At 50.6% G+C, this 24,320-nt stretch overlaps 7 protein-coding genes across 7 annotated transcripts, besides 1 other annotated feature; 3 read left to right on the top strand and 4 right to left on the bottom strand.

Moving 5' to 3' along the window:
* Window positions 1–24,320: part of a sequence feature (contig 1.26 403..389371(1)) that runs on past both edges of the window.
* On the bottom strand, window positions 1,691–2,257 carry ANIA_10224 (diphthamide biosynthesis protein 4; the record flags this gene model as incomplete). Its single annotated transcript, XM_050612825.1, has 1 exon — window positions 1,691–2,257. One exon carries the CDS (start codon window positions 2,255–2,257, stop codon window positions 1,691–1,693), a length of 567 nt encoding a protein of 188 aa, XP_050468698.1.
* ANIA_10220 (peroxidase) lies at window positions 2,594–4,029 on the bottom strand. Its single transcript, XM_050612823.1, has 2 exons — window positions 3,619–4,029; window positions 2,594–3,560 (listed from the first exon to the last, which is right to left on the bottom strand). The coding sequence occupies exons 1-2, from the start codon at window positions 3,958–3,960 to the stop codon at window positions 2,817–2,819; spliced, it is 1,086 nt and encodes a 361-aa protein (XP_050468697.1). The 5' UTR covers window positions 3,961–4,029; the 3' UTR covers window positions 2,594–2,816.
* Window positions 6,454–8,731, top strand: ANIA_01629 (putative GTPase activating protein for Arf; the record flags this gene model as incomplete). Its single annotated transcript, XM_050612822.1, has 5 exons — window positions 6,454–6,757; window positions 6,819–6,835; window positions 6,899–7,009; window positions 7,070–8,220; window positions 8,260–8,731. Exons 1-5 carry the CDS (start codon window positions 6,643–6,645, stop codon window positions 8,729–8,731), a joined length of 1,866 nt encoding a protein of 621 aa, XP_050468696.1. The 5' UTR covers window positions 6,454–6,642.
* Window positions 9,770–13,056, top strand: ANIA_01628 (Na(+)-exporting P-type ATPase enaB; the record flags this gene model as incomplete). The annotated part of the gene is made up of 3 exons (XM_050612821.1): window positions 9,770–10,015; window positions 10,097–10,362; window positions 10,413–13,056. 3 exons carry the CDS (start codon window positions 9,770–9,772, stop codon window positions 13,054–13,056), a joined length of 3,156 nt encoding a protein of 1,051 aa, XP_050468695.1.
* On the bottom strand, window positions 14,604–15,366 carry ANIA_01627 (uncharacterized protein; the record flags this gene model as incomplete). Its single annotated transcript, XM_654139.1, has 3 exons — window positions 14,604–14,948; window positions 15,037–15,108; window positions 15,259–15,366. The coding sequence occupies 3 exons, from the start codon at window positions 15,364–15,366 to the stop codon at window positions 14,604–14,606; spliced, it is 525 nt and encodes a 174-aa protein (XP_659231.1).
* On the top strand, window positions 17,904–20,256 carry ANIA_01626 (uncharacterized protein; the record flags this gene model as incomplete). Its single annotated transcript, XM_654138.1, has 3 exons — window positions 17,904–18,285; window positions 18,862–19,137; window positions 19,178–20,256. 3 exons carry the CDS (start codon window positions 17,904–17,906, stop codon window positions 20,254–20,256), a joined length of 1,737 nt encoding a protein of 578 aa, XP_659230.1.
* ANIA_01625 (DUF3292 domain-containing protein) lies at window positions 21,365–23,689 on the bottom strand (the record flags this gene model as incomplete). Its single annotated transcript, XM_654137.2, has 5 exons — window positions 23,346–23,689; window positions 23,138–23,284; window positions 22,505–23,046; window positions 22,218–22,445; window positions 21,365–22,166 (listed from the first exon to the last, which is right to left on the bottom strand). The coding sequence occupies exons 1-5, from the start codon at window positions 23,667–23,669 to the stop codon at window positions 21,365–21,367; spliced, it is 2,043 nt and encodes a 680-aa protein (XP_659229.1). The 5' UTR covers window positions 23,670–23,689.

Here is a 24,320-nt window from a genome sequence, read left to right as displayed (position 1 = left end):
GCGAGACGGATGGTGTCTGTACTGTAGATATTTGCATTTGATATATTCTCCGCTACGGAGTACGAGTCTAGCACATTTGGCATCTTGCATCACGGAGCAAAGCAAGGGTAATACATGAACTTCATAATTCAATTCGCATTGTCTTATCCCGATATTGTAGCTCGATATGGCATGACGTGCTCTTTGTACCTGACTTTTCTCCCTACTGCTAACTGGACACTAGCCAAACAGCCAACAAACTTGCATCTACGAAGCCCTCGCGAAGAGCATACTATGAATAGATTCCTCCAGACCCTTTCAGCGAAAGAGGAGGCACTAAGAAAGAAGGTGATTGTTCCAACCATCTATGGAAGCCCACCCAGTAATCAATCCCTCAAAGCTCTTCAAGAGCTTGAGGGATCGTCATAGACTCCTCAAACCGGCTGTTTTGCTCTTGCAAACTTACTCTGTCTAGTAAACTAGCCAGCCTACATGCGTCTGCCGCAAAGAATATGTACTTACGGCATTGCTGTAGAAAGCTGCGTGATGAATGATATGTATGTATGGATTGTGGAAGAGTTTGCGCGGGCGATTGAAAAAAGCGGTAGCCGTTCCGCGGTCTGACACGTGATGCGCCACTTAGATCTAACTACTTTTGGTCTAGGTTCGAGCATTTTTGTAATTTATGCCTCAGGTTTCCAAGGTGGCATATCAGGTCTTAGCGTCTGGATAACTGCCTAAGTTGCACTTGGACAGTTAAACATAGGAAGCGAAGCAGAAACAAACAACGATTCAAAATCCGTAACCGGAGCTCAACTGAATATCTCACAACCCATTAGATCTCCGTCAGAAGCTTCTTAAGAGCTTAGATCACGGGCGCCACTATTATGTAGACCGTCCATTCTCAGTATAGTCTGTTTTTGACCGGTGACAAAGTGGGCACTGAGATATAGGTACGGGTCTATGTATTGTTTGTTAAGTTGGTAAATAAGAGAATATAGCAGCGTATTGATCAACAACTCCCAAAAGATCCTCTTTTAAGACCCCATAACCGAGATCTACGTTACCGCGAATTCGAGAACGCTGGCTGGAACCGTATCCGTATGCCATGCGCCAACATCTTCACCTCCATTCCATATGCCGGCCGGCGAGAAGAATAGCGGATAAGCGACTCGTCAACCTAATATAGCCAGGATTTCTTTGGGCGGTTGGTGGCTGCAAGAGGATGGTTTGACGTCTTCGGAACTCGGACGTGAGTCGATCATTGATGCCCCATAATGTTGATTGAACTCCCAGTGTTGGTTTTGGGTGTGGAGGGCTCAGAACCGAGGGACGAAGGTTGCGAAGTATTGTCCTCCAGAGGGATGGGGAAACCATGCGGTGAATGGTTGTTATTCGCTTTGTTGTCCCGGAACCATGGCGATAATAGGCATGATGGTAGTTGTGATGGCGGGGCATGAGCGAAGCCTTATCAATGTCACCGCAAACCTTCTATCATCCAGTAGAAGCCAGACTGGGGGCCAATCGACCGCGATGTTCCTGAAAAATAGTGAGGCAGTCGAAATGTCACCCTTCCGCCGCCCCTAAGCCCAAGGCTAATACTTGCGCTTAGGCTAGCAAGTGACCAGGGCTAGCGATTCTCAGCTCGTAACGACCACTGGGTAGAGGAGAAGGCAACATTAGACGATCCTCAATCAAGAACTCTACCAATTCAGTCATCCTGCACCGCAAATAGAACCTTTGTGTAGAGGCTACAGCCGCGACAACCAACAACAATCTCGCCCGAGTCCGCCTCCCTCTCCAAATCGCTCTCGGAAAGTGAAAACCCTCGCTCATCACCACACCTGCACGCCATGTACCACATAGCTTCGTCACCGCCCTCATCACAATCCAGATCTTCCAGATCAACAACCTCCAGCCCTGTGTGAAAGACCGTACCGTTCCCGTTCTTATCTCCCGCCCCATTCACCCGGTTTCTATCTAGTCGGAGTACGCGATCGTATTCGGCACGCTGGACAGGATCAGAGAGGGTCTTATATGCGGTTGTAATGGCGTCGATTGTAATCTTTTGGTTTGAAGGTGGTTGCGCGGGGCCGTGATTGGATGAGGGGAGGTTTTCTTTTGCAACAGCGACGGCTTTGTCCGGGTGGTGTTTCAGCAGCGCTTTGTGATACGCAATTTTCAGCTGCTGTTTTGAGAGGCCGGTGCTTGGGAATGGGAGGTTGAGTATCTCGTAGAATGAGGGGGTCGTTGTGGGTGCAGCTGAAGTTTGTGTCATTTTTTCTGGCGCTTATCGCCTCTAGACGTCAAAGCTGGCTGTTTCAAGGGCCGCAATCAGAAGAATGTTGAATCACAGTCCTATTAGAGGGATCAACCAAATAGAAAGAAGCCACTTGAGCCAGTATGGTGGAAGCGGGAGGTTGTCGTTACTGGAGAGAAATATTTGCGGGGAAATTTTTGGAGTGCGGAATTGGATGGAGGTCACCCACCGCATTGACGTAGCAGACCAACAACTGTCATTTACTACGCAGAACGCCTATGATTAGAGGAATACGGGAATGTATTTCTGCTTCGAGTGATCCTCGATCACCGCTGCTATGCGTTTTGTTAGGTGGTAACGTGAAACTCTTCGTGTATTGCACCTCTACTCAAGAATCTATCCGATAGTGGTACAATCTAGTAATAGCAAATCGGCAGAGATAGCCAGAAACATCCCAATATGACGAGTGGCAGAAAAAAGTCGGGATATCTTGACATAGAAAAGCAGAAAAGGGGGTATGCGAAAGAACCCCAGCTGAACACACTAACAAATAATCCTGTCGCTGAGTAGAAGCACCTTACTCAGACCTCTTGAAGACATATCGGTCCTCAACCTTGCTGTTGAAAGGCACACCAAGCTCAAGCAGCTTGACAAAGACCTCAGAGAACTCCTTGAAGAAGGCGTCGCTGTCCTTAGCATACCGCTCAACATGCTTCCTGAACCCCTTGTCCTGGACAAGTGCCAGGTCAGTCGGGAACATCATCAGTGTCTTGGTTGTGTTATCAGTGAACTGCTTGGGGCCGTTCCACTTCCGCGGCTGCCACTTCTCCTCAACCAACAGGCGGAAAAACTCGTTTGTGAAGACGGTAGGGCTGAAGTTCCAGGGTCCATCGAAACCAGAGCGGTCCGTGTGAGCACGACCAAGAGCGTGTGCACCGATCAAAGCAACCATCTCGCGGTCATCGAAACCCATGCGTCCGAAAATGGCACGGATGTGGTCTTGGTTCTTGGTCGCGTCAGGAAGACGGCCGTCAGGTGTGCAGCCAGAAACGTCCTTGTCCTGGCGGCCAGGGCGCCAGGGGATGTCTGGGCCGCCGAGTTCCTGGATCGCGCAGGCTCCCGCAAGTGTCCACAAGTCGGAGTAGGTGATCCAGGGGAATTTGGCCTTGATGGGCTCGAGGAAGTCACGGGCGTACTTGAGACCGGCGTTGGCGCCGTGGTCAGACTCGGGGGCGAAACGCATGGTCGCGCCGTTGCTGCCACCAGTACCGGTTTCTGCGTCGTAGGTGCCGCTTGCGTGCCAGGCTAGACGGACAAGGACCTAGAGAGTCGGGACATTAGTTGGAGAGCAGACACAAGCACGAGACCGAGAAGCTTACAGGTCCATAGCTGCCATCATCGTAGTCGGTTTCGTTGGCGAGACGCTCGGCAATGGCATTATACACCTTCTGGTAGTCTTCCTTTGTAGGAGTGAAGACCTTGGTGCTAGCGCCAACATCGCCGCCCTGGAGGTAGAAGTATGCACCGGCACCACCTGCGAGAGCAACACCGGCCCACAGGAGGGTGTTAGAAGACTTCCCGGAGCTCGCCTCGGAAGAGTATCCACGGCGAGAAGCAACGCGGAGGCCTTGAGTAGGAAGAGCAAACCGGGAGCTGCGGACAGCTGGTCTGAGGGAAGAGCGCAAGAAGGCGCGTGATGCGGATCGAGCAGCGGAAGCCATGATGGATGTGGACAAGACAAGGGCAGAATATAATAAAGGAAGAAAGGGACAAGTAGAGGGAGATGGAGGAGGAGAAGAGGATAAGAGGAGAGACGATCGGGATGAGCAGGAAGGACAGGGATACAAATAACCCAAGCTTATAAGGACAACCGACCCCAGGAACTTAGAATGCTATCGAACACGACGCTCAGTGCTCACCAATCAGGGGGGTCACATCTGAGGGATCCGGGACCCAGACCTTCGAATTGAGTCAGCAGCAGATGTCTTAAGATTGGCTCCAAAGAAAGCTCTCCGCATTATTTGTCTTTGCCGATGTTCAGGGCCGCTGCCTGCAGGGGGTGGGCGACACACAAAGAGGGCCAACATGCGTGGCAATATCAGGCCATAGGCGGTCGACCATGGTTGTCTACATTGTGGCGGCATTACTCATACAGAGGATCGAAACAATCTCATTAGATGTGAATTCAGAATGTTTTCCATGATGATTAATAGAGGTGTTCTTCGACTCTGTAGTACGGTATCTGTACTCTGACGTTGCCGAGGTGTTGGACGGATGGGGCTCTCTCAATTATTATTAACAGCGCACTTCTCTTTGGTCAGCGGGAAATTCCGAGTGTACTCCGCAGTCGATCTTATTCATCAGGCTCGTCTAGCTCTCATCAGAATAGCTGAGCCCATCCATCATAAACCATTGAACGCTTTATCCGCTAGAAGCGCGAAGAGAGGTTGTTGCAGCTGTGGTATAACACTAGTTTCTACAGGCCTTCTACAGGGAAATACTGATACATCCATCGACGATTACAAAAGACTAGAAAATGTATGAGACCAATACCATTTGTGCTAACTGAATGTTCGTCGTAAAAATAGTCCTGCTGTTCAACAATGACAAACACCAGGGTGGAGTAGACGCAGTCCTGCTAAAAACTGTTTGGTTTTGATCTTCCACTGAACGAACTTGAAAAAAAGTACGCCTCTATGCCACTGTCAGGCTAGACGCTCACTGTGTGGTTCGAGCTGAGCTCTGCTCATATAACTGAGAATAAAGGGTTTGATACGGCCGCATCCCATCATCAAGGGTGCGATCCGCGTCAAGGTGCGAAACGCAAAGTCGTTGACTTTTGAGAAGGTAAGATGGAGGGAAGGGAGAAAGAAAACAGAATCGACTGTTAGCGTGCGCTCACGTGACTGATTTCTTCGCTTACCAAGGTCATGTGCTCAGCTAGTCCGTGGGACAGTTCGGTAGCATTAGAGCTTGCATCACTTTACCTTGCGAGATATGTAGTTATTGACGCCTGATTGTAGAGACATACTCTGAGCACTCAATTACGATTAAAGCTTTACACCTGGTCTGGTAGACTCTCTACATCAATAGTCGCCATCTCGATGCTTTGGAGTGAACATTTCTGGAGACTCTGTCCGTACTTTGACTAGCTACAGTCAGGCTCAGAGGACACTGGACTCTCGTTGCTCGGTGTTATGGAGTCTACCACATTATGATTGCATTCAGGTAGCAAAACCGCGTACGTCGAAACTGACAGCTTTGACAATAACAGCTTCACAGTGCCCACTCTAAGTACAGTTATATGGAGCCGCTTGAGGCTAATATTGAGGCCTAAGGCATACACACGTGATCCACCGACGCTATAACTTGCCCATCAGAATTCGCACGCGGTCCTTTCCTTTTCTCCTTCACACTTTTCATACCTCAGAACGCATAATCAACCTCCAATTCCTGTAACTGTTTAAGGTTATACCCATAGGATGGTAGGTCATATTGGCGAACGAGATTAAGCTTTGCACGAGCATCTTAAGGCTCCGCTGTCGTGCTGGGTTTCTTCAGAAGCTTCAGTGCTGTGGTGGCTGGAGTCACCTGCTGCTCATACATCTTTTTCGAACTCGAAAATCATCGTAGTCATTCTGGAACCTTGGAACAGAGCTCGGACTAGCGGATTGTGGTGTGCGTCTGCTACCTGGGTTTACTGAGTACATCAGGTACGGGCCTCGCTGAAGTTCGAAGGCATGTCTTCCAGGTTAAACAAGGGGATACACCAGACGCTTGACCAAGACCAGACGCTCCCTGGTCGAGCGAAGAGAAAGCCGTAACCACCTTACAAGAACGTGTATAAAGGTTCTGAAGGGGCGAGTGAGATGGAATGGGCGGAGTCGTATGAGCTAAGCCCTTCCGTATATTTATTGGGCCTATATCTGTTCCCCTGAGTGGCCAAAAAAATACATGCGACGGACGTGTCGGAATGTCTGACTGGGCCAATTCGTTGGATTTACCATAGCAGCTTACCAAGACATGCAATGTAGCCTGACAAGACTGACATATGTGAGCTGAGGAATAGATGAAGAAAATGCTCGTAAACTCAGCTAAGGCGCACCTTGTGCTCAGTAATAACATTGAGGGCCATGGCCGGCCGGCGGTTTCCCCACCTCCACACCTTACCTGTTGCTTCTCACTTTCTCCTTTTACTGCCACTCTTCCAACTTCTCTTCTATCATCACTTTCGATTATTCCCAATAGACTTATGACAGCACATTCTTTGGTAAATATGTGCTGCTTATCCGCTCGTTAATTCTGTACATTCCCTTATCCCGCCACTATCTGATACCTCTGGCCTGCCCGAGCCACCAGGCCGCGCATCTCCTATCCTTAAATAAAGCTCTCCATAATTCGACATGGTTTCTGGTATCAGTAAACGACAGCAGCTGCGCAATGAGCGTGCTCTACAAGATCTCATCCGGTCGGTTCCCGGCAATGACCGGTGTGCCGACTGCTCGGCCATGAATCCAGGTATGATCAACTCTATCGCAGCATATTGTGCCCTGGCTGACTGATTGCCTCGTTTTAACAGGATGGGCCAGTTGGAATGTATGTACTTGATCGATTCCAAGCCGATCGTCCGAACAAGGCAGCTAATGCGGGCGGATATAGATAGGCATATTCCTATGCATGCGATGTGCAGCCTTGCACAGGAAGATGGGAACGCACATTTCGAAGGTCAAATCGTTGAGTATGGACAGCTGGGCCTCAGATCAAGTCGATGTGAGCCATCCGGTCCGACCGCACAGACAGAATCAGACGGCTAACGAGTAGACTCGCTAGAACATGAAATCGCGTGGAAACATCCTCGTGAACAAGATCTATAACCCCAGGAACATCCAACCGCCCGTCCCTACTGATATCGATGAATCCGATGCATGCATGGAGCGGTTCATTCGGCAAAAATACCAAACAAGGACATTGGAAGATGGGAAGCCAAAGCCACCAAGCCGCCAGGACCCTAGCTATACACGATCGCCGGAGGGCTCACCTCCGCCGTTGCCTCCGAAACCTTCCCGGCCGTTTGGGTTCGGTCTTCGGTCTGCCTCGTCTGCTGTGAACCTCAACAGCCATTCTGCTGGCAGCCATGGCCCAGACTCGCCTGTTAGCGATTCGCGTCGTTCGTCATTTGAGTCCAAGCTCGCCAAGTTGAGGGATATGGGATTTACGAATGAGCGCAGGAATACCACCGCCCTTCGGGAACTGGATGGGAATTTTGACAAGACAGTGGAGACACTCAGGAGGCTGGGAGAAGGAAGGCAAACACCACAGGTTCGGACGCCAGCTGCATCGGGCGCATCACTCAATCCTTTCGATCAGTTGGATGCCAAACAACCCGCGCAGCTAGCACAACCGTCGCAGGTCAATGGAACAAGCTATAATCCTTTCGACGTGTCTACTTCGCAACCACAGCCACTACCCCAACCCCAATCTACCCAGTCTCTTGAGCAATCGTTCCAGAACCTTCAAGTGGCACAGCCTCTGTTTCCGCACTCGACTGGGGGGTATCCAAACAGGCAGAATTCACTCCCAACATACACCCAGCCTCTCGCGTCTCCATTCGTACCTGCGCAAGGCGGCCTTGTTTCGTCTCCACAGCCACTCGATAGCGGGAACAACCCTTTTTTCCAGACTGGAGGTCTAACACAGCCCAGCCTGAACACCCCTCCTCCCCAGAATCCTTACTCAGCCCAAACAAATCCCTTTTTCAACCAGGCCTCCGCACCCCAACAGCAAATAACATTCCAGAACCAGAACCCAGCGGTAACAGCAGCCGGTGGAGCTCCGTTCCCCCCGGCCCTCCAACATGCAAACACTATGCCATCTCTAACCTCACCTTTTGGACAGCCTTCACCCTTCCAACAGCAGCAGCAGCAGTCGCAGCCCCAGGCCGGATTGCCGACCGCACAACCTGGGCAGAGCCCATTTAACCCGTTCCAATCTGCGACTGCTCCAAACACGCCACTCTAAAGTTACAACGCTCAACCTCCGTTCGGATATCAACAACCAGCTCAGCCGTTTGCTCCGCAGCCCACGGGCCGAGTTGACAAGAACAGCATTCTTGCTTTGTACAACCTGTCTGCACGTCCTCCTGCTATTCCGGAACAGCAGGCCGTACAGCCCCAGGCAGCGGCTGGAGGCATACCTACTAGCCAGGGTCTGAACCCTTTGGGCCAACAAACCAATGCTCCTCAGGCTCCTCAGACACCTGGAACGCAGAATCCTTTTCTAGGGTTTTCAGCTGCGCCTGGATCACAAAACTCGATCCAGGCCACTACTCAGCCGTCTGCATACGCTATGAATGCGAATTCGGTCAATCCGGCTGCTAATACTGGGTTTATACGAGCGCACATGAGCCAGCAAAGTGTGGACATCAATGGGTTCCAGAATGGACGGCATAGCCCAGATGCATTTGCTAGTCTCAGCGCACGGCAGGGGCGATAAACCTCTCTACGACTTCTACTCAATACTCCGAGACCGCTTTTTTTGCCGTGTAGGACTACCGAAACACATTGCATTTTAGCGCTTTCCTCCTTGTGATGATTAAATTGGAGTGTCCGGCACAGTATATAGCTCAATTGATATCTAGAAATTGATAATCAACTGCATTCATTGGGAAATCTGTCGTAAAATGGAAGATGGTTAAGTCGGTCCTGTGTTCCTGATGCTTCGCCGAGGCCCCTGTGAATTTTGAGCCTCGCTGATCGGTCCTAGAGAGGTAGGTAATCTGAAACAGTGCCTTGGCAAAGCCTTTCCAGATTTCGCCAAGAAGAGCGGGCGAGCAGCCAAGAAATGACTCACCAACCACCTTGAGTATATAAGCACGTGCCCGGATGCGGTTACTGGCCTAGCTCGGCTAGACACGCCCATCAGTTGGTTCTGGATTGCTGGATTGCTACCTTGCCAAGTCGGCTCGGTTGAAAAGAAGCATAGTTGCGGCTTGGAGCTTTTTGAGAAATCGAGCCGAATAAGACTCCTGTAAAATGTATATGAAGTATACCAACAAACAGTCTTATTCGCCCATCATCAAAGTCCTCCCTTGAGTTAGCTATAGCTAGATAACCTTTTCACTTGAGCATTTGATTGACTTCTTTGCAACCCTTTTTTGGCCAGCTTTGCCCCGTGGGCAAGCAATCCCACGGTTCCCACCTAAGCCAGCCAGTCTGGTATCGCAGCCAAGAGCATCAGCCTGGGCGCCAAGTGATTGGCGCATGTCTACCAATCGCTACTCGATGTCTGGATGATGCTCCATAGGGCGGGGAGAGGGGAAAACTCAATACCATTATGCGGCAGGAGGTGGCCGCCGACCGGTGTCCCGTCTCTGAAGACATATAGTCTGGCCATTGCCGCAAGCAGTGATCTCAGCTCATTATTCTTTCGCCGACTCAGGTGACCTCCAAGTAGACCTTAGGCTTGACCTTCGAATCTGCAGACGATTTGTTTCATTGGATCTGTCCGACGGGCTTATCATCTCAGTTGTCAATGGCTCGCGAAAAGACTGCAGACCCTGGAGGGATACGCCCCGGCCATGCTGACCTGAGCCAGCCGGCTTACTGTCTCCCATTCGATGTCGTTTTGAAAGAGCTCGGGACCAACGTCGACGAGGGACTGACAAAGGATGAGGCCGCCCGTCGCCTTCAGCAATATGGGCCCAACCAGCTCGACGAGGGCGAGGGTGTCTCTGTTGTCAAGATCCTCGTGCGCCAGGTGGCCAATGCAATGATGCTAGTTAAGCGGCCCACTTTCCTCTTTTCCTAACACATCATTTATATAAGAGCTCCTAGAGTCTGATCCAATTCGTCGTTGCAGGTGCTGATTCTGGCCATGGCGGTCAGTTTCGGAATTCAATCGTGGATTGAGGGCGGCGTGATCTCAGCCGTCATCATCCTGAATATTGTTGTCGGGTTCTTCCAGGAATATGCAGCCGAGAAGACTATGGAGTCGTTGCATTCGTTGAGTTCGCCAACGGGAACCGTTTCAAGAGGCGGCGAGACCTTCTCGGTTCCATCTGCTGAGATTGTCCCCGGTGATATGGTTGAGTTGAGGACGGGTGATACCGTCCCTGCGGATATCCGGTGAGTTAACTCTTATTCAATGATGGAGGTACGGGGATTGACCTGATTAGACTGGTCGAAGCCGTCAACTTCGAGACCGATGAAGCCCTTCTCACTGGAGAATCCCTCCCCGTGCAAAAGGAATGCGACTCTACGTTCAAGGAAGAGACCGGCCCCGGTGACCGGCTGAATCTTGCCTACAGTTCAAGCACTGTCACTCGTGGTCGTGCCAGAGGCGTAGTCGTTAATACAGGCATGGCTACCGAGATTGGTTCCATCGCGGCCGCGCTTCGTGCCACTAACAGCAAGCGCCGTCCGGTCAAACGCGGTCCTGACGGCGAGACCAAGAAACGCTGGTACCTCCAGGCATGGACGCTGACTGGTACTGACGCAGTGGGCCGATTCCTGGGAGTTAATGTAGGGACTCCGTTGCAGCGTAAGTTGTCGAAACTTGCTATCTTGCTATTTGGTGTCGCTGTGCTCTTTGCCATTATTGTCATGGCAGCCAATCTGTTCTCGAACGATAACGAGGTAATCTTGTACGCTGTTGGAACCGGTCTGAGTATGATCCCTGCCTGTTTGGTGGTCGTTCTTACAATCACCATGGCTGTCGGGACAAAACGCATGGTGGAACGTAATGTGATTGTCCGCAAGTTGGATTCATTAGAGGCCCTTGGAGCGGTGACCAATATCTGCTCTGATAAGACTGGTACCTTGACCCAAGGCAAAATGGTGGTTAAGAAGGCCTGGATACCTTCGCGGGGGACATACTCCGTTGGTAATTCGAACGAGCCCTTCAACCCAACCGTCGGAGACGTCACTTTCACGCCGCTTTCACCAGTGGACTTCGTCGACGAAAAAGAGGGCCCTGTGACTGAGAATGTGGAAAGTCTAGTTGAAGGGAACCGTGCACTTGAAGACTTCCTGGACGTTGCGTCTATGGCTAACCTTTCTCACGTTTTCAAGTCTGAGGAAGGAGATTGGCGTGCCCGAGGTGAGCCAACTGAGATCGCCATTGAAGTGTTTGCCTCCCGTTTCAACTGGAACCGAGACCGATGGACCAAGGGGTCGAAAGCCGTGTGGCATCAAAAGGCAGAATTTCCGTTTGATTCAACGGTGAAGAGGATGTCTGTCATCTTCAGCAAAGAGACTCCAGACGGGGAGCACAGCATGGTATTTACCAAAGGTGCCGTGGAGCGGATCGTCGACGCCTGCACGACGGCTGTTTGGGACAACTCATCGGCTCCTGTGGCTCTAAACGACGAGATGCGCAGTCAGATTCTCCAGAACATGGAGGAACTTGCCAAATTGGGCTTACGCGTGTTGGCACTGGCTCATCGGCCTTACAACGAGCAAGGCCGAACCCTTGAAGGATCTGATCTCAACCGCGATGATATTGAGAAGAACCTCTGCTTCCTCGGCCTCATCGGCTTGTATGACCCGCCGCGTCCTGAAACTGCGGGGTCCATCACTGCCTGCTATAAGGCTGGGATCACGGTGCACATGGTGACGGGCGACCATCCAGGGACGGCTAAAGCAATTGCCCAGCAGGTGGGCATCCTCCCGGCAGATATGTCAGTCCTCGGAACAGATGTGGCCGAGGCCATGGTCATGACGGCCGCTCAGTTCGATAGACTCTCCGATGAAGAAATCGATGACCTCCCAACCCTCCCACTTGTGATTGCTCGATGTGCCCCTCAAACAAAAGTACGCATGATCAACGCCCTTCACCGGCGCGGTAGGTTCGCAGCAATGACCGGTGACGGTGTCAATGACTCACCCTCTCTCAAACACGCTGATGTCGGCATCGCCATGGGCCAAGCCGGGTCGGACGTCGCCAAAGACGCCTCAGACATTATCCTCACTGACGACAACTTCGCATCGATTCTGAACGCTGTCGAAGAAGGCCGCCGCATCTTCGACAACATCCAAAAGTTCGTGCTGCATCTACTTTCAGAGAATATTGCGCAAGCATGCACACTGCTCATTGGGCTCGCCTTCAAAGACCTCGACGGCAAATCCGTGTTCCCGCTCGCCCCTGTTGAGATCCTCTGGATCATCATGATCACGTCTGGCATGCCAGACATGGGTCTTGGTATGGAGGTCGCAGCACCAGACATCATGGACCGACCACCGCAATCCAAGCAGGGGATTTTCACCTGGGAGATAATCGTCGACATTCTCGTCTACGGCTTCTGGACCGCAGCGTTATGTCTCTCTGCGTTCTCCCTACGCATGTGGGGATTCGGCGACGGCAATCTTGCGTCTGGCTGTAACCGCGAGTACTCTGACGCCTGCGACCTGGTCTTCCGCGCGCGGGCTACCACGTTTGTCTGCCTCACATGGTTCGCGCTCTTCTTGGCCTGGGAAATGGTCAACCTCCGCCTGTCGTTCTTCCGCATGCAGCCTGATAGCAAGAAATACTTCACCCAGTGGATGTATGATGTCTGGCGCAATAAATTTCTCTTCTGGTCCATCATGGCAGGTTGGATCACCACATTCCCAATTCTTTATATCCCTGTCCTGAATACAGTCGTGTTCAAGCACACAGGTATCAGCTGGGAGTGGGGAATTGTATTTGTTGAAGCCGCGCTGTTCTTCGCCGGCGTTGAGGCTTGGAAGTGGGCGAAGAGAGTTTACTACCGTAAACAGGCAAGAAAACAGCAAGGCGTCAGGCCGTTTGGAGAGGTAAGCAGGGGCCCTCAGGATGCCTAACGTCTGCTTTCCCTCGCTTAGTTCATAGAGCGGGGGATTTTTTTGGCTGGGACTATATGTGTGTGATATCGGGTTTGACTTATGGTTCTGTGGACTTGCTTTTTCTTTGTGATTTTGAAATGCGGAGCCTTCGGCGAGGCCGAGGGCTGCTGGGCGAGGCAGGAGTGAGGACGAGTCCTCGGTACTGGATGTTGCTGCATCTAAGGGGAAAGGATAAAGAAGGGGAAGGAGAAGAAAAAAGGAGTGTGGCCTGTTGGTAAGTATTGGTTGGTAGTAAAGTTACTGTAGCGTTACGGTAGAAATAGCTGTAGAATGAAATGTATGTGGCTAGTAATATTTCGTGAGAAAATGCCTGAGGATGATAATAAGTCAGCTAACCACGACGAGAAGATGGGCAGGGCATACGCTCCAGCTTGACCTCACCGTCATGCCCGATATTGTACTACTATGCCTTCGATGCTGACCCGACGTGCCGTAGTAGAGCTACCGAAGTTGAGCTAGGTTAGGCAGGTCGAATATCGAAGTACGCCTCCCCAGTATTCCGGTGTAGTAAATGGCAGCACCGGGTCTTAACAGAGGGAGAATTAGAGCTCCAATCTCTGAACATTGAGTTGCTGCTTTGGGGGATACGATTGGTGGCTGTTATTTAGAGGAGTTAGATTAGGATACAACATGATCTGGATGCAAGACATGGCAAACCGGTGGCGGCCTGACATTTCGCTGCTACTACAGTGAATGAGCCTGTCTTCCCGCTTTCCAGGATAGCATGAAGCTCGTTTAGATTGGCAGTTAAAACTGACTCACTGGAAGCCGAGATTGGGCTGCGTGAATGCTGGGAGGCTTCGGGGCAGTCAAAAAGGTGGAGTAGGAGATGGTAAGGGAGATGGAGAGGAGAGGGAGGGGGAAAGTAGACTTCATGGTATGAAGAGGCCGTTTTGAGGACACAGAGAAGTCAATGGAAAGGGGATTTCACGGATATTCCATTGACCCGGCCAGGAGCAGGTGAGACAAAGAAGTGCATTTTCGTCTTAATCCTTGTGTAGGCAGGGTGTATTTCCATACGCGCTATGCTAGGAATAGGTTCAATTTAAACCCCGTAAAGGTACGTTGAGACGAACAGAGCTTTTGGAAGTATCTAGCTATGTCTAGGTATATAGAAGTGAGATGTCGCAGGACAGCTGGGTCAGCAGGCCACCGGAAGCTGAGATTCATCATCTTGAATGAAAAAGCACAGAGAGAAAGCCCTTATCCCCAGTCAATCCGTGCCTGTGTCTTGTAATTATGTTGCGTAAGTAGGCATTAGAATACTTTGCAATCTTCCTTACTCGACGTATTTAACTCTTCTTGTCCGTCAGGTCCTTTGTAAGTACTCAACTCAGTCAACCTTTGAACCGGATCAGAGGTAGCTCAATATCAGGTCTAGAAAGATGGCTGAAGTTTTGTGTTGGCTTGGAGGGCTAGCTAGCCAGAAATATCATATATGGATTATAACCAGTCATCAGGCTTCCTTCCACTGCACTGGAAGGGCCCCGTTCGTACGCAGCCCATCAAGTCGAATCCACAGCGCCAGCGGCCCCATTCACAACAGTAGAGTCAGTTGAACCAGTAGAAGCAGTGGAACCAGCCGAACCAGCAAAGCCTGTCAAATCAATTGGCATAGAGGAAGTCGAGCTAGTCAAAGACGTGGAGTTGATTGAGTTGATAGAAGCACCTCCGGCGGAGACACTCGAGCCAGTCAAAGCGGATAAGTTAATAGGAAGAGTGGAAGGAACAGCACCAGAACTGGTCAGGCCAAGAGAGCTAGTTGAACCAAGAGATGCAGTCAAGTCAGAGATGGCTGAGCCAGAATCAGCCTCAGAACCACCAGTTGCGGTGCCCGTACAGACTCCGCCCTGTTAAATTACAATGAATCATTAGCTGCGTTCTGTTCTCCCAGAGTGTCAAGACAGCAGCTGTTATAAGAAACCAAGCCCAACTTACCTCACAAGTCCCGCAATTTAGGAGACTGCAGAGGATCGCTGTGTTTTCGTCGCAGGGAAGCATGGAGCACTGCTATAGTATGATAGTTGTTTAGTGGGGCTGTACAGGGAGCGTAAGATGTTTGTTATGTAGAGAAAATCTATACTCTACTCCTTCTCGACTATAGGCCTACCGGACGGAGAAAATAAGGTAAACAGATGCTGGAATAAAGTATATACTCACAGTCTGCCGCTTCTCAAGACCAAGACCAGTTGGAAGTTTCGGCGCGACTAGGGCTAGGGCTGGTGCGAGGAGCGGGATGAAGATGAGCGAGAATAGGGTTTGCTTCATCGCAAGGACTTTTTATAGGTACGTTGTATCTTCTTAATGCGGATTTTGATGGACGAGAACGATAACGTTGCTGGATAAATGAGGTGAAAGCAAAGGATATAAGAGTTAGAACAACATCAGGCAGAACTGTTCTCATCCATGAACTTACAAGCAGTTGCTTTAGCATCGCACAGCCACGTCACAGCTTACCCCGGGTACAGGGTTGATTGGGATACTGTACGGGTCCGGGGTGGTTTTGCAGTGTATGTATGCATGGATGAAGTATGGATGAGACTCGTTACGAGCTTATACTTGGTTTGAGGGAGTTTTGGAATGACTATAAGCGCGCAGACCGGATGCTTTAGTACCTAGGTACTTGCTGGTGCTAAATACAACAGACTCTGTCCAGGTGTTAGAAGGGCCAGAAAAGATTCATAGTGGGGTTTAAATACGGGGTTATCCTGGAGAATCTATTTGGGCAGTCAGGCTAGAGTTACACGGCAGGGTCAGAATGGGATGATTGACGCGCAAGTGCTCAAGCTGATGGCACCTGATTGAGTATCGTAGAATCATTCCCACAGATAATTACTCATTGACGGCTCATGGGATCGAGTACAGGACAACTTAGAACTGGGCCACTGCACATGTCGTATTTGAAAGCCAGCAGTAAAGGAGATAAAAGATGACGAAGGATGTTCACAAACCCATTCTGAGTTGTAGATGGAAGCCCTCCCGGGATATTCGGCACCCACCCATGGCTTCCATTTATAGATTCACAAAATCAGGTTGTAGACTTGTTGCAGGTACTTGTGCTTAGTGAGAAGGGTGTTTTATATGACCATGACTCACTGCTGGGGTCAGACAGCAGGGTACTCTAGGGATTGATTGAATGGAACTATGAAACTGTTAGTATGGGTAGTGTTCAGATAAGTGGTCACATAACGAGGAGCAATCAGAGACCAAGAAGAGCAGAACTTCCTTATAACTCAGACATTTGGGTTAAATCCGTGCAACCCAACTATGAAACCAGTTTACGAGTTGGCAGGGATTGGTAGGGATTGATTACCGGGAGCAATATGATTCTTAGATGCGACGGGATAAGATGGCAAGATTGAGCTAAATTTATTACACATTATAGATTGAAGAGATACCGATAGATAGCCAATAACACCGAATGCATCTCCTGGCGTGTCAGAGCCCGATTTGAGGGTATATAGACTACCATAGATAGTCAAATGATAAATTCGGAATCAGGTCTAATATTGCCTTATAACTCCTCCTTATACATGAATCCCACCGTCCTCTACCAGTATTTAAGCAACCGTTTCATCATGTATAAAACCATTGCTTCCATCTCATCTATTACGTAGGATTTTGAGCAGACGTGTCATCTATCGCATGAAAGGGCATGTAAGTTGACCGTGGCTTGAAGGATGGGACGATGAGTATTCGAATGATAAGAATCCACCTGAGGCGAGACTCCGGAAATGCCAAGAGAGCTGGAGAAATCAAAGGAGAGACCCAAAGAGGATGTTCCAGCTGCAGGTGTCCTAGATGATAGGCTCCCGCCTCTTAGGTCCGGGCAGTCGGATGGTTGGGGTCAACGTTCGGGCTGACACTATAGATGCATTTGTACCCGCTCAACATGGGCAGTGAGACTGATTAGAATGCACCAACATTGTTCTTGGGGGTTTCTTTTGTTAGTATAATTTCTTGCTTAAGGATGCTTGTAGGCGTGGTGTTTTCTCCTGCCTCCTTTTCTTCTGTTTTAGCTGCGTAATTTCCATCATTCAGCTTCCAAGTTCTTTTCTTTGCCAATACCTACGTAAGTCCCTTACATGGGTAACTCATAGACCTGCCCATGAAATTGGTGGAGAGCAGACGAGGCGCGGGCTATACCTGGAATTCTGAGGGCGACCCTAATTTGAAGGCCTGCAGGATGCCGTGCATTGGGCTTATGGCTATAAAAGAAGAGAAACAGGGACGAGGCTTGAGGAAGTTCACGACTGCGGGCATTGCTCAGCGTTGGGGCTCAGAGCTTTGAGATATCTGCATCTTGGAAGCTAGATTTAAGAGGGACTGCTTATTATTATTGTCCTTATTAAGGCGGCCCAATGGTACAGCTAAGAGTGCCTCGGTTGTATATTTGCAAGTTTTTTAGCTTGTACAGACATACCTGATCTCCGTAGATCCAGAAACATGACTGTGCAGCCAGCATGGTAACGCCATCCGCTACCGGACCTGGCCATCTGAGTAGCGCTACAGGCAGAACCGGTTCGAGCGACCACTAGGTATACAAGTACAGTTGGGTGCACAGCAAACCATGACACCCATACAGCCCTGTCATATACCGTCCTCTATGTATGCAATAACCTGGGGTGGCTGTGCCATGATCTGGGCTATCTAATCATGTTATGAGGTTGGTAGTAGCTTACGAACGGCGCTTAACACTCTTTGGCCCGCAATTTCAGCTTTCGAAGAGGTCTATCCTCACCACGTCACCCACTCTACCACCAGAGACGAGCCATCTGTGATCTCTTTCGTCTCTCAACCTTGCCATGGAGCACATCCCCCGTATTTATGGCCCTAAGCTCCAGACTGCCAACCTCACAGTGCCCTATTTATCTGGTTCCTGGCGATATGGGAACCAGATGAAGGGCTTTGAGAGGTTCCGACTGTTTCCTGTGCAACCTGGAATCAACGCCAAACTCAGTAATGGATGTCTCAACAGCCTCTCCATTGAATTCCTGCAGGGATGGCTCTACTTCGGTCTGCTTGCCGAAGCATTCGGCACGGCAGAGATGAAATTTGACCCAGATCATTACACCGACCGCTCTGCCTACACAGCGTTTGTCACGACCAAGAAGCTGAATCGATATATTTGGTATCCGGCTGCTGACGAGATTGACATCACTCGGCGAGCCTCGATAAATGTCTTGAGTTTGCCAATGCCGTTTTAAATGACATCTCCCGACGTTTGCTAGCAGAACATTCCGAACGGAAGCAAAGCTATGGTCCACAACGAATACGGTCCTTTTCTCCATAATTACGCTCGTCGATTATCTGCGCTGAGCGCGCGTCGACATCAACAATTACAGCTGGGAAGTCAACCTCCCAGCGCTGGAGTGGGATTTTCCGATCAAGCCCTTTCAGCAGCGGGGTGATGTGAAGCTGAGATCAGCAGATTGAAAGGATATACCGACTGCTCGACTCGATTCTATCTCGCGCTAACTGACCGCTGGGCACAGGGGAAGGACCATAGTCGGTGCATTGCTGGCAAGGGATGCCAGGCTCATCAGATTGATGAGCCCACGTACAGGCCGCGGCATCGGCCTGACTGTATGGAGAGGCGATGTGTTGGGCCGTCGGTCCGGTGGCTGATAATTCTGTCAAAATACTTGCCGACGAGGGGTGTCCACTCGTGAATCTGTCTGACGATGGTAGGAGGTTGACGTGCATCCCGTTAAGAAGGCGATGTATATGTGACCATCTCGCACGTCTGGTTGGACGGCCTAGGCAATGCCCACGGCAGTGCGCCACCATATTGCCAGCTTTCTTATGTCCAGAATCTTGTCAACGCACTGTACCTGGAGTCCTCGGGCCCTGTGAAGTGCTGGCTCGACACCGTCTGCATCCCAGTCGGCGACAGACACTCCCCCTTCCGACGAATCGCTATTAACCGCATGCACGAGACGCTCAGGGCTTCCGACAAAATCCTCGCTCTGGACAACACGCTCATGACTCAGCGCACAGATACAGGCATGAACTGGGTCGAGATGAACAACGCATCAAGTACTGTCCCTGGTTGCCGCGCGCCTGGACGCCCTTAGAGGGCCGTTGGGCGAAGAACTCCTCTTCCAGTTCAATGACGGCCCAGTCTCATCGAATTTTGTCTTCGACCGCTCCTACGCGGAGCGGAATATCCTAGCCGTATCTAGCATGCTTGAAGGCAGAGGGCTGCAAAACGTGCTCGACGAACCGAATGCAATTCGTCTTGCTCGTGCATTGACCCTCTTACCACGAGACTCAGACTCGAGCTCGAGCTCAAACTCAGCGGCCACAAAAGCATACGAGATCTGGATGCCAATTGTAGAAAATGCCGGCTACATTTCGGATCTCTCAGAAATAGACGACGACCTAAGCTTTAACATCCAAGCGCGCGTCTTCTGCCCTGTAACTAAGCACTCCAACCTCAGCACGCGGGACATCCGTGACGAGTTCCGGCTTAGAAACATCATCTCCAAGCGTGAAGACTCAAGGGCTACAGGGACTGAATACGACTATCATGCCTTCTTCGAAGGTGTCTCTCTTGGCTTCCGCGGACGAACGGCAAGCAAAGCCGAAGACGAGACGATCTGTTTCGGACACATGCTGGGAAGCGATACATCGCAAATTACGGCCATCAAGCCGTTAAAGCCGAGAGTAAAGTACTGGCTTACTCTGATTGAAACGAACCCGCTGCTCAATGCAGCCGCTTGGGCTTTGGGGATCGACGCGCGTGCGAGGTTGATGGAGTGCCGGGTGAAGAGGATGCAGACACTACTAACGTATATTGGAAGGATGCCTCTGACAATTCTTCTCTGGAAATTGCCCCTGAACCAGTCTGTAGGGTGGAAATGGGCGCCAATATCGCTATTAGATACCGGCTCTGGCTCCCAGGGGGAGGGTGCCTGGTCGAGTAACGAGCGCGGTTTAGTTAAACCTGATGGCCTGCTCGTCTCTCTCCCGGCATTACGACTGAAGACACCTGCAGCTGATAAATCCAGGACAGCAGACCTAGGAATAATTCTCCTCGGACCCGTCTACGTCACCGTCACTACAGAGGATGAGGGCGTTGGTCCCGTTGGCGGTGATATAACAACTTTCAAAATCCATCTCCACTCTGTGCCATCTGAATGGGGACGATATTGAACATGGTTGGCTTTTCTCAAGGCTGGCATGTTGGACAATTTCGCATTATTGACGCGGCGCCGTGCATCAATCCAGGACTCCTTTAAGCACAAAAGTGTCTTGGTGGATGTTCGTGAGCGGAAAGACGGAAATGAAGTTTTTCTGGCGCACTATAGAGGCGTTTTTGAAAAGCTGCATGAACATGACATGCTGAGAGAGAAGTTGCCGGTTATCCATTTTAAGGGGTGGTGGGATATCCAGTCGAAGTGGTGCATTGCATGATTCGATGGATAGGTATGTAGCGTTCAGGCTCGAAAGGGTTTATTTGCGGCAACTAGGCTATTTCAGATATACACTCAATATTGAATCTGATTTACAGTGCAAGTCTGGATCACTTCCGTAATGGATATAAAATAGGCAAATACTCTTCCTATCCACAATGCCCTCTCCCTTCCCTTCATCTGGGTTGAGCTGTAAACTCAATGGCTATGAGCCGTCTCAATAGGGCTCCTTTGGATTTAGCAGAGGCTGAATCAGAACTTGCAAGTGGTTTCATGACAGAACATCCAGCTAATATATTTGTATTCTCTTGCAGGTAGCAATGCCAGGACGTCCCCTCGCGCACACGACACTCCTTTGCCGTAGTCACGCTATCCAACCTGGTCCAAATTCATCCGCGTAAACTTGCGCCTTGTCCTCATGGAGTCACCCAATCTAATATCCCCGTCTATATGCCGGCACTGTGGTCGTTCGCGCCGCCATTGTACGAAGAACCAGAAAGTAACCAAAGCATCAACAGGGCAAGTGACTAAGTCACTACACTGGACGGCCGGGTAGGAAGCAGAAAAAAATAGTTGAAGAGAGTTGTGCCGGGAACAGAAAGGGAAGTGGGATGGAAAATTGGATAGTCTGGAGGCGTAGTGTAATACTTTTGGGTCTGGCAAGACAACTCGCCCACTCTATAAAACAACACGTTTCATTTTCTATGCAAAATGCTATCAAGCGCCTGAAAAGTGACACCCAACCCCTGGTAACTCCCGTATCTCCATCCATGTCCACGTTGTTATCCTACAGCCATCGAACGGCCTACTTCCAGACCTGTCAAACCTCAGCAGAATCCATTGATAACTCAAAAGCTATTCCAAACCTGTCCATCTATCGCAACCAGCCGGTTAAACAGTTCATCCCGTTTAGTTACGGCCGTCAACTGGAACTCCTGGTGCGAGTGATTCCCTTTCACCACAATCCCATCAACAACCTCCTTCCCGCCAACAGCCCACCCGGTCACAAGCTTCCCCTTCCACCCCATCCCGCCAATCTTCCTCATCTCTTTGATATCGCTAACAGGTATATCGAAATACACGCTACCGTTCTTCCGACTCTCCATCCGATAATCACCGAGCTGCGCCGTCTCGTCCGTTGTAAAATAGAGCAACGCCGGTTCGTGCGAGGAATCAATAATGGCCATTCCCCTATGTCCTTGGTACCGCGCATCGAATTCAACGGGGCCCATTGGGAGCGTTTCGAGGCCCTTCTTGCGGAGAACGCCCTTTTGGTTTTTGGCGTGGAGGTTACCGATTTCAGCGCGGGCGTGCGAGATGGCGAGTTTGCTCTCTATACCGGCAGCAGTGGTACCGCGGAAGAAGGAGAGAAGCTTGGCGCCGAAGCCTTTCTTTTGTTTTGGTTTCTCGAATTCCGCCTTCTCCTGTTGGTGCATGTTGGGATGTTCTGGCTCAGGGGCTGCCGCGCGATCGATCTCGTTTGGAGCGGCGCCAAGCTTGAGTGTGTCGTGGTCGATTGATGCCGGTTGGGAGGGTGCCTTTTCTACAGACCCAGAAGGAGGTGGTGGGAGGGGAGCAGCGTTTGCTTCGCCGATGCGGAGGAGGGTCAGGGTGAGCTGAGCGTTCGTGGGGACGCCTTTGAGCAGGGTGCTGTATGATGTTAGCCGATACGGATCCGGGTAAGATTGAGGAAATACATACTTTTGCAACTGCGACAACTCCTTCCAGTGCGGATACTCGCGGTTGAGATACTGAATGCCTCGTTGGATAAGCGGGTCGCCGAAGAAGGCCAATCCTACAGAAAAGGTTGCTATCTTCATGAAGACATAACTAGACGTGAGCAATGCCACCAGGAGCCCCGATGCCAAAACCCCAGCGAGTCTCAAACGAGGCGTCATCATCGAGAATGGAGGCGTAGGCGAGAGCGCACTACGAGGTGAAATTAGCATGAATCTCCTTAGACCTGATGGAGATAATATAGAGCCTACTTTGCAAATCTCTCCCAGGTATCGATAACATCAGCCATGACCCTCATCGCCTGATCTGCGCTATTCAACACCGTCTGCTTCATCGGCTCGCGCGTCTTATCATGAGTCTCGGCCGGGACCTCCCCGTTGGCTGCCGCCTGCGCATCCGCCGACTTGGCCACGATGTCCGTTGCATCAGGCACCTTCGACTCCATTGGGGCACCTTCGGGGTTCCCCTGGTCGTGTTTACCGGTTGCACTACCAACAGCTACTGTTGCAATACCCGCCATCAAATTGCTTGCTTCTTGCTCTGCGGCTTCACCCTTATACTTTTCTGGGGCGCCGGTCATACTATCGTGGGATCCTAGCACGCCCGCCTTGGGCTTTTGTACTCCGCCCGTGGACGTATCGACGAGGGCGATCGGGGCGGGAGGGAAGAGGAACTTGCGAGACGGAGGATAGAGCACTAGAGTAAGTAAGGTGGTGAAAATGGTCGGAATCAGGAGATCCCGCAGCCATGCTGTGAAGTAGACCTGCACATCCTGATCAGCTCTCCCCTCGTGCTGGTACGTTAGATCTAAGGGAAGCTACCACACAAAACCATGTCGTGCGCTGAGGCTCCCTCCAGGAGCGCAATCTAGCAATATGTTTCACAAATGCAGTCACTCCAATAATTATGGTGGTATAGAACCGCTCTAGCGTCGCGCGCAGCTTATCGGGCGAGAAATGGTCATCCTCCGCGCGGACGAGGTCAAGTCCCTGTAGCGGTGCGTCCGGAACGGCTTTGACGTTGTATATTTGCTGCATAACACATTAGCACTCGTTCTCAAGGTTCATTTCCCGGTAAGCTGTAAGGGCAGACCTTGTTGAACCGCCGAATTAACATGAAAAGATCCTCATTTGACAATCCCGGCACAACCCTCTCTTGAACAGTATCTGATGATCCCCAGCCTATATCCGAGACTTGGCCAGGCTCGTTCTCGCCAGCTCGGTGCGCTAAACCCTTCGCTTCGTTATCCTGCGGTTTCGTCTGCGACAGGATGTGGCTGTCTGTGGGGCCATTGTAGTTTGCAGCATCGCTAGGGTCGTTGGGGTTGAATTTCTTGGGATTTTTACCAGCAAACGCGGCATTTATCTCTTCTTCTTTGGCTTTGTCTGAGGAGAGCGAGTCCGGGGCGTCAGACATCTTGACGTTTGGTTGTTCATAAGTGGATGGAGAGTTTTGATAGTCGAATAACCGTCCCAGATCAGTGCCAGGGGATGATGAGGGGGAATATCAAGAGCCTGGTTAGCCTTTACATCATGGTCGCATAGTGGCTTGCCCAGGTTCTTAATGTCTGGTGCCATGGGGTGGGTTGGGCTATGACACTGAACTCATTGGATCTTGCCGACGTCATGGTGTGTGTTATGCGGATAACGAATATGCAGCTTAGTAAGGTAAGCTGCATAAGCTTCGATTAGCATCACGTGTTTATATGTTACCAAGAGAGTCAAACGAGCCAGGGGGTAGATTCTTAATGTTGAGATGGCTTGCAAGGTTAATGGGACATCCTAACGACATACCTCAGTCAATTACTCACAAGTGATGTGGTTCAGCTCTTGCCTTGCTTGAGGCGCTGGGATATGCTTATCAAGTAAGTAGCGTAGCCCTAAGTCTGTATTCCGGACAGGCCACCGACGATCGGGAAAGGCTCGTTATTCTGTTAGTGGCGTAGGTCTTGGATATGTTGCGCTTAAAATAGTGACCGCAATGATCATCTGCTGAAAGCTTGTTTCTGTCATCGTCGAGACATACCTAAATCACCAATATTGCTCATAAATCTACCGTCTACTACCA

This window comes from Aspergillus nidulans, chromosome VII (genome assembly GCF_000011425.1).
Source record: "Aspergillus nidulans FGSC A4 chromosome VII".
NCBI classification, from domain to species: Eukaryota; Fungi; Ascomycota; class Eurotiomycetes; order Eurotiales; family Aspergillaceae; genus Aspergillus; species Aspergillus nidulans.
Note: the sequence above shows the minus strand (reverse complement) of the source record. Positions and strands in the feature narration are given on the sequence as shown.

Coding starts and splice junctions, on each gene's coding strand:
- ANIA_10220 (XM_050612823.1), bottom strand. CDS start 3,960: ATGGCTTCCGCTGCTCGATCCGCATCACGCGCCTTCTTGCGCTCTTCC. Junction 3,561..3,618: donor ATGATGGCAGCTATGGACCT/GTAAGCTTCTCG, acceptor CCGACTCTCTAG/GTCCTTGTCCGTCTAGCCTG.